Source organism: Geospiza fortis, unplaced genomic scaffold (assembly GCF_000277835.1).
Source record: "Geospiza fortis unplaced genomic scaffold, GeoFor_1.0 scaffold88, whole genome shotgun sequence".
Taxonomy (NCBI): domain Eukaryota; kingdom Metazoa; phylum Chordata; class Aves; order Passeriformes; family Thraupidae; genus Geospiza; species Geospiza fortis.
In genome coordinates, this window is record NW_005054434.1 from 594,841 (window position 1) to 603,137 (window position 8,297).

At 49.7% G+C, this 8,297-nt stretch overlaps 1 protein-coding gene across 1 annotated transcript in view; it reads right to left on the reverse strand.

Moving 5' to 3' along the window:
- Window positions 1-1,919: 1,919 nt before the first annotated feature.
- The window catches only part of COQ8A (coenzyme Q8A), a 31,808-nt gene continuing 25,430 nt past the window's right edge, over window positions 1,920-8,297 (reverse strand). The window contains exons 9-14 of the mRNA XM_005427014.2: window positions 7,971-8,064; window positions 7,038-7,179; window positions 5,539-5,646; window positions 4,775-4,840; window positions 3,970-4,056; window positions 1,920-3,307 (exon numbers count right to left, since the gene is read on the reverse strand). Coding sequence (XP_005427071.1) covers window positions 3,014-3,307; window positions 3,970-4,056; window positions 4,775-4,840; window positions 5,539-5,646; window positions 7,038-7,179; window positions 7,971-8,064 — 791 coding nt within the window. The 3' untranslated portion in view covers window positions 1,920-3,013. The remainder of the gene's footprint in view (window positions 3,308-3,969; window positions 4,057-4,774; window positions 4,841-5,538; window positions 5,647-7,037; window positions 7,180-7,970; window positions 8,065-8,297) is intronic.

Here is an 8,297-nt window from a genome sequence, read left to right on the forward strand (position 1 = left end):
CCAGCCTGGGCATTCTTCCATTTCCAAATCCTCCCAGGACCAGGCACCAAGATTCCCACTTCTTCCAAGGCTGCCTGACCCCTGTCCCTCTCTTTCAGTCAGAATGTTCATGTGGATTTAAGCCCATGGCTCATCCCATTGAGGCAGCTGCTGTAGCTCTGGGACATACCCTGGTTCCTGTGCTCTGACTTTCCAATCAGTGCTTTATTTCTCATTTCCCAGGGGTCCAGTTGCACATCACAGATGTGAAGCTCTTGGGAGATGGGCCTTGTAGTCAGGGATCTGAGCATTAGAAAAGCAGAAACTGATCTGCATGTTCACCTCCTGTTCAGCTCCTCAGCATGCAGTTTCTGTTTTGATGCAGCAGCCAGGCTGACTAAAGAAGGAAGGTAGGAAAATCACTGCTACCAGAGGTAGCCTGAATCCTGTACCTTTAGAATGGAAAATCACTGTCATTCCAGAGGCAGCTTTAATCTGCAGCTTGCCCTGTGCAAAGAAGAAATGTTTTCACAAGAGATTTTTCTAGACCATAGAAGCTTCCTGCAGCACAGAAACAGTCACAGCCTCAAGCCTGCAAGCACAGCTCAAGCAAATGCAGTGCCTGGCATGGACCAAGTGCTCCTGCTCACTGCACAATGTCACAGCTGCTCTGACTTGAAGCCAGAGTTTCTAGCTCACGTTTTCTACAGGGCTGTTCCTCTGACATGCAATTCCTCCTGTCATAGATCTCTCTGGACAAAGCTACAGCCATTATTAATGCTTTCAGAGCATACACAAAAGGTCAGGAAAATTAGTGACTGAGGGCTCTAATTAGCTCTCCTAATAAAGCAACATCTCAGCTTCTGCAAATTGCTACCCTCTGGCAAATGCAAAACAAACTCCAGTGTTCAGCTGGATGTCATTCCTAAACCCTCTTGGGAAGGGGAATGTTTGCCAGGAGTTGGAACACTCTTGCCCCAGCATGGTATACACAAGATCTGGGCTGACATGAGCAAGTGGAAAAGTGAACTCCAGCTTACTCTGCCACCTTTGCAAGTCCTCTGAACATGCTGGCCTTGAATCTTCAGTTTCAGAAAATCTGCTCTGAAGCTCACCTAATCTAATTCCCTTGTCAGCTTTTTATACTTTACTTTTTAAACTTTAACATAAGCATTTAACAGCTCAAACAACTCTGCTGTTTTTACAGCTGCAAGGTCTAGAGCCAAAGGAGAAAAACTAAACAATGTCTATCAGAACTCAAAACAAGGGAAGGTACTGTAACTTTGTACACTGATAAACTGCTTGATGCAAAACTTTTATTACTTCATTGAACAGCAGAGTTAACTCTTCTCAAAAGGTTAAAAATAATCTGACTGGGATTTTGAACTGAACTGCACTGCATCTTGTTCAATAAAGACTTAAATGAAGTGGCTTATGTGTTTATGGCTTTGGAATAAAGATAATACTATTACCTGTTTTCCTATTTCTCAGAGGTCCCTCCTGAGAGAGACCATTTGTTCACTTACCTGTTCTCCCCCCTCTGAAGTGTCAGCTGTCAGGATTTCACACATGCTGAAGTTAAGATCAGGCAACCTGGGCCTTCCTGGGCTCTGTTAGCTGAGCAGGACCAGCTGAGCCTGCTGGTAAGTAAATACCTGGCACTTGCCAGGCAAGGACACCTGGAAAGGCACCAAGGAAGCCTCAGCTCCACCAGCCTCTCCTTCACAAGTGGAGGAAAGGCAGAGAGACTTGTGTTCAGGAGGCTGTTCTACCAGAGTGATTAAAACAAAGGAAGATTAAAAAACAAGTAAATTACCTGGGATTGTCATGGCATGAAGAGGCCTCAGCTTCTCTGAGCTGCTGTTTATCCCCAGAACAGGACACTGCTCACCTGAGTGTCCATTCCCACACCAGAAGATGACACAGCCACAAGCAGCAGGCCCACGGCACAAGCACTTGTTTATTGACATCAGGAAGTCGTACAGGCTCAGGCTTTGTACAAAAACCTACAAAACTCAATTTCCTAGCTTGACTCCAGGAGTTTAAAACTGTGCGTCTGGTTTGAACTGTGTGACATTTCAGCTGGATCTGCAGCTGCTCTCCAGAGGCAGGACATTTGTTTGCCTTGCTGCAAGTTCTGCCTCTCAGGGAAACACACAGAGGAGGTTTTAGTCAGGAGTCCAGCAAGCAGTGGGGGTCAGAGTTGGAGCTTATCTAACTCACCCTCAGAAAGCTGATACCTACCAGACAGTGCAGAATCCCACTAGTTGTGCTCAGATCTAGCTCTGCTGATTACATGTTTGACTCCCAGAACTGAGATGGGTTGTGAGAGTGTGTATGTGTGTGTGTGTGTTTAAAAGAGACTGGCATTCAATTCTCAGACTTTTAAAATATTTCCTATGTTTAGCTTGCAAGCCAGAAAGAGGCAGAAAGCATCAAACTTCAACGTACACACACGCCCCTTGCATTAAATCAATGTCAGTAGAATCCAGGAGGGTTCTCAGACTGCCACCACTTGACTTACAAAAACATGGGGGAGGTGCTGGATGTGTCTGTGGTAGGGAACACCTTGGTATTTCATTCTCTAAATTCACATTATGAAAACTACTTGAATTCCACCTCAGCTTTAAAGAGGGAAGGTTTTTAAAAAACAATTTGTGGACAATTACAAATAGGTTTCAATATTGAATTCTGCTCTCATCCTCCTTCCCCTACTCTTTATAAAACCCTCTCAATATGCAGCCACCATCACAATGTTACAAATGCATTCAAGGTAGTCAGCTGGTGCCTTGAAGCAGCACAGAAGCACTCAAGAGTTTCCTGCAAGCTGTGGGCTGTGCTGGCAGTCCAGGCAGGACAGACACAGCTGGAAAGAGCAGCTTTGTCCTCGTGGAATGCACCCTTGGCTCCCAGGGCATGGGGCTGCTGCATCTCAAGAGGATGGAGGGCTGGGGAGCAACGCAGGGCAGGCTTGGAACGCTCTCTGCAAGGCTCAGCTGAACCAGGCCCTCAGAACAAGACAAGTTCCTTCTTACTACTCCTCTGGCTTCTTGCCCCTACTGCTCCAGTATTTGCTGTATGCCTCTTGGAACATGTTCTTGCAGGGAATTTTGGCCTTCAGTTTGGTGCAGATGAGGAAAGAGCCGCCCATCTTCCGATGAAGGGAGTAGGTCTCCTCTGGCGGGGGGATGAGCCGGTGCTTCAGCATGATTGGGATTAAACCATGGATCTTCTCAGTGGTGCTTTGGTTGCCAAAATCAAAAGGCTCCTTAGATGCAAAAGCCTCTCCCAGGATGAGGACAGCATTTAAGTGGGCATCTTCCATTTCCTGCCCAAAAGGAAAGAGGGATAAGTAACACTTAACTAGAGGATAACACCACTAGCCATGACAACCACCAAGGAGGAAAAGAAATGCCAGTGCTAACAGCAGCAGCTCAGGAGAAATAGCCCTGTCCACAACAAAGGGAACCTCCAGCCCCCAGCAAGACTGAGGAACGTTTAGTTCATACAGTTTTGAGCAACTAAACCTTCTAGAAAACCATCTGCTCAGTCATACAACATGCTGGTTCTAACACATTTGCACAAGGGCACAGTGGGAAGGAGTATGTGAGAAAATGGATTTTCCTTTAACAGCTTTCAGAAAAAATAACCAGATCCTTTTGAAAATACAAAATCAAAGTGACTGAATACTTTGCTGTATTTCATGACTTCCCAGTCATGAAACTTCAGGAATTGTCATCAGCTGCAGGGTCTTGCACGGGGAGAGAAGGAAGGACAGTGGTTTTGGGGCTAGCTGTATCCTCATTATTTTCCTGCTCCCAAAAGGAAGTGAGAACAAAAGCCAAGACCTTTTTTCCCCTCCTCTCTCATGCTTATCAAAAGGGCTTTTGGACTGACACTTTTACCACATCAAGAAGTCTGGGGAAGTTCACAGACCTGCAATCACCTTATCTGTGGCTAACACCAAAATCAGACCCTTCTGCTCCATACCTTGATTTCATAGCCAGTGAGGAATTTCATTTCAATGGACTTCTTCCGTACTCTCTCTCTGTCCATATCAGCAGCTGCCTTGATCACCTGAGAAGGAGGAATACTTTCAGAAGTGCCATGAGAAGAGTGAACAGCAGGACTGCTGCCCAGGCCACAGGAGCACACATCAACACCAGCCCCCTGCTCACTCCCTTGCCTCTACCCTCTCTTCAGGGCCCTGCATGCTGGGCACGTTAAGAGCTACTGGCTAAAAGATTCCCCTCTTCCCAACAGGGCTGCACATGGCCCAGAGAATGTAAGGGACAGCAAAAAAAGCTTCACAAATAGTCAGCCCCTCCCCACAGAAACAGCAGAGCTGACTGTGAGCAGCTTTAGGTGGGAGCTGCTGGCCCTGGCAGCTCAGTTACCATGTGCAGAACATGCTGATCACAAAGGACTTCACATCCATTCATCTATCTGTGGAAAATCTGAAAATCTCAGGAGGAGGTGGGGAACAAGCAATTCCTGCATATCCTCATATTGAAATCACAGAATTGTGAGTGCTCTGATACACCCAAGGCCCCCAGCAAGCATCACTGCAGTGCACTTCTGTGAACATCCCACCTCAGAGAGGCAGCAGCTTGCAGCACATCTGCAGACAGCCATGGCAAGGGATGAAACAGGAACAGAGACTGCTCTCTTGCCTCCAGCCCTGCTTCCCTCCACACCCAAAGTGTATTCCAGTACAAAATGGTAACAGCTGAGAGCATTTGCAAAATCAACCACCAGTATTTGCAGCTCTCTAGGGCACAGTGCAAGTCCTCACCTCTATGTAGACATCTGTGAACTTCTCATCAAACCCTCGTGTTGCTCCAAAGTCCAGCAGGGCCACCTGGAAGTGGACAAAGCTGTCTATATTAACTCAACCACTGATAGAACCTGATCTTAAGAATCCTCCTGATTTCTTCAGGAAGCTCAGCTGGCTTTCCCAGCTCTCCTCTGCATCCCAACTGCCCTTGACTCCTTTATTCCCAGTCTGCAGCCCAACAGGGCTGAGGCCACTGCCCACACTGCCACACCTGCTCTGCTGGCAGCTCCACTCAGGCTCCATGTGCAGGGACAGAGCAGCACTGAACATTTTCCCAGCACTTTGCAGCACAGACCTCAGCAATAACAAGCAATTCCATCTGCCCAACAGAGCACAGACAGGCAGCCAACCCAATGAGCAGGAATTAACCACCCTTATCTTCAGCACAGCACAAGAGCATTTAGCTGAAGAGTCCTGGGCTCAGGTGTGTGCTGGTAGAGCACTGCCTGCTGCAGCTTCCCACCTTCAGAACAGATCCTGAGGTTAAGCAAGTAGCTGTGACTGCTCAAGGGCCAGGGTTACAGCAGCCCTGCTTTCCTACTGAGCCCTAGTGAGGGCAAGTGGCAAAGGGAGGTTTCCCTGTGCTATCTGCCCATGCCTCAAGGACAGGAAACAGAGAATCCCAGTCAGGACTCATTAAGTGGGGAGTGGGAGTGAGGAATAATCAAAAGCTGGTGAAAACTGATTGTTGTATAGGCAGGAGAGTGGCTGCTCAGGCTTACCTTGTGCAGCTGTGGGTCATAGAAGAAGTTGGACCAGTTGGGGTCAGTCTGCATGTACCGGAACTCAAACAGCTCCCGCAGGCACAGCACCAGGATGTTGTGGCAGATCTTGAAAACCAAGGAGAAACAAGAAACAAGCCCTAGTCACACCTGTAACTTAGAGCAGGCATCAGCAAACAGGGCACACATTGCCACACCAGCAGGAACCATCTGCTCTGTGCAGAGCTGAAGGAACACCTCTCACCACAGCAGCAGCAACTCCCAGCCCACCCCTGCCATGGGATGTCCTTAGCAGATGGCACAGATGCTCCAGTGCTCATCCAACTGCATTCTGGTCCTGCCTTTTCACTTTCCAGCACTGACCACATACTGGGTGCTGCAAGAATTGGAGTCTTGTATGATACCAGAGCCAGCATGCACTCCTGTGGGCTCAGCACTGGCCCAGCTTGAGGGAGGAGCAGCAGAGCCACACCTTGGGACCAACAGGCACAGAAAAGCAAGAGCAGCAGTTCCTGAAAACCCCCCTGCTGCATTACACATTCCAGCAGAGTTTTTCTATGAGAATTGGTAAGCTGGAGCCTGTTCAGCAGAACTGCCAGCCTCACTCTGCCCCCTCCAGCTCTGCAAAGCTGAGTGAAACACCACATCCAAGGTGGAAGGAAGAGAGCACCAAATGCAAGCCCAGCCCTGCTACAGGACCCTGCTGTTTGGGTCAGAAGGCAGAGGGCCAGCCAGGCCAGTGGCTGACAGGAAAGAAAAGCTGTTCCTGCAGCTCACAGCCTTTTAAAAGGAGTCCTGGTGATGGAGCAGCTCATTGCTGGGGACAGTCCCTAAGAATAGCCAGCCAGCTCTGGCACAGCTTCAAATCTAATGTGACACTGAGATCTGTTTAACTAGGGGAACAGACTCTGCCCTCTTCCCCAGTGATCTAACAGCTGACAGCTCACACCAAGAAACACACACACATCCAAATACCAGGACAGTTATTTCTGCTGCTAGAGCAGCTGCTTGTCCCACCACAGCACTCCAATCCCTGGCTATATTCAGCACCACCACCCACCTATCCCCACATCCCTGCTTTTGTTTACTGACAGGTACTTTTCCAGCAGCCCTGTGCAGCACAGGTCAGTCCTGCAGGAATGACACCCAGCTGCTTGTACTGGGATGATTCTGCAGTCCTGCCCAGAGGAGCAGCTGCATAAGACCCCTTTGCCCTTACTGACAGTCCCCCCAAAATTAAGGTCACCAGAAATGGCATGACACAGTGAGGCTACCTCCCCTTCAGCTGCCCTTGCTATTCACCCCCTCCCTGCTGAAGGCTGGTGCCTGCAAGGCCCAAATAAGCCTGGAGAGACTCCAGTGTCACTGCCACCTTCCCTAAACAAGTCTTCCTAGAGGCTCCAGACAGTCCTGCTCAGGGTTTGCTGTGCCACAAGGCATGCTCCCAAGTCTGGCACAGGGTCCTGAGCAAGGGCAGAAACCCAGCATCCCAAATTCACCTCGTTTCGAATCTCCTGGCTCAGTCCTTCAGCTTGATCCAAGGGAAAGCCAGACACCAGCTCTGTGGTCAGCACGTGCTTGCTGCACAGCTCATCTATTACTCTTGGTACATAAAAGAAAGGGTGGTCTTTCAGCAGCTCCCTAGGGGTGGAGAAAGGAAAGGAAAAGGTTTAGGAGCCCTGAGAGCAGACAGACCCATCAGCAACACCTCACACAGCCCTTGAGCAGCCTCTCCCCACACCCTGGCTGGGGCTGCCAGGAATTGTTTCCTTCAGCAATTACAGTAGGGATTAAGTCAGCAGAAACCCTGCCAGTGCCTTAGAGCTGCTGCCAGCTCCTGAGGTCCCATCTCCTGCCAGAGCAGGGATATTAGGAAGGCTCCAGGCTGGTGCATCAAGGGGCACTGGGCTCTTTTGCTGACCCCACTTGGCTTTAGGGCCAGACTGCACACATGGAAGAATTGCTTTGCCAAGGGGAGCAGTGCCACGGTGCTGCAGGACAGGAAGAGCATCCAGCACTATGTAAAAATAATCTGGGTGCTTTGGCAAGCCAAGGGAGCACTGGTGGTGGTAACTGCTTCAAGAGAGATGAACTGAAAACCTCCTAGGCTGAAGGATGGGAGAAGTTAACAACAGGCTGAGGTAAGAGCACTGCAACCCAGCCTCAGGAGTTACTGCAGCACCTTCCCATGTGGCACAACAGAGAGACTTGCACCAGAGGAGGTGATCACATTTCAGCTGACTGACGCCATGCCCAGCTGACACCAGGTGGTGATTCTGGGGGACAGCTCAGGCCACAACCATGCACCCTTCCCCTGTGCCACAAAGCAGGGCACAGCAGTCAGCTCCCCACCATCCCTCCAGTTAAGCAACCTCTCCTGCCTCTCCCACACACACACACAGAAGGGGCTCAAGGCAATGGTGGGAACATACTGGAATTTCCTTGCACAGGCAGCTTCTCTCAGGTAGTCACACTCCAGGGCCAGCTCTCTGCTCACCACTTCAATCAGGTGCTCTGGGAACAAACCTGAAAGGCAAACAGCACAGGAGAGAGCAGGCTTAGAAAAAAGGATTTGCTCAGGCTAAACGTCCCAGAGCTGCAGCTGAGGAGCACAGGAGGCCCCAGAGAGCCAAGGTGCATTTCCAACCAGATGCAGGTTGTGCAGTAATCACAGCCCAGGCTACACAGCTGCTCCTAAGTCCAGCTACATCCACAGCAGAGCTCTGTCCTCTCCCAGCTCCCACCCCAGAGCCCAAACT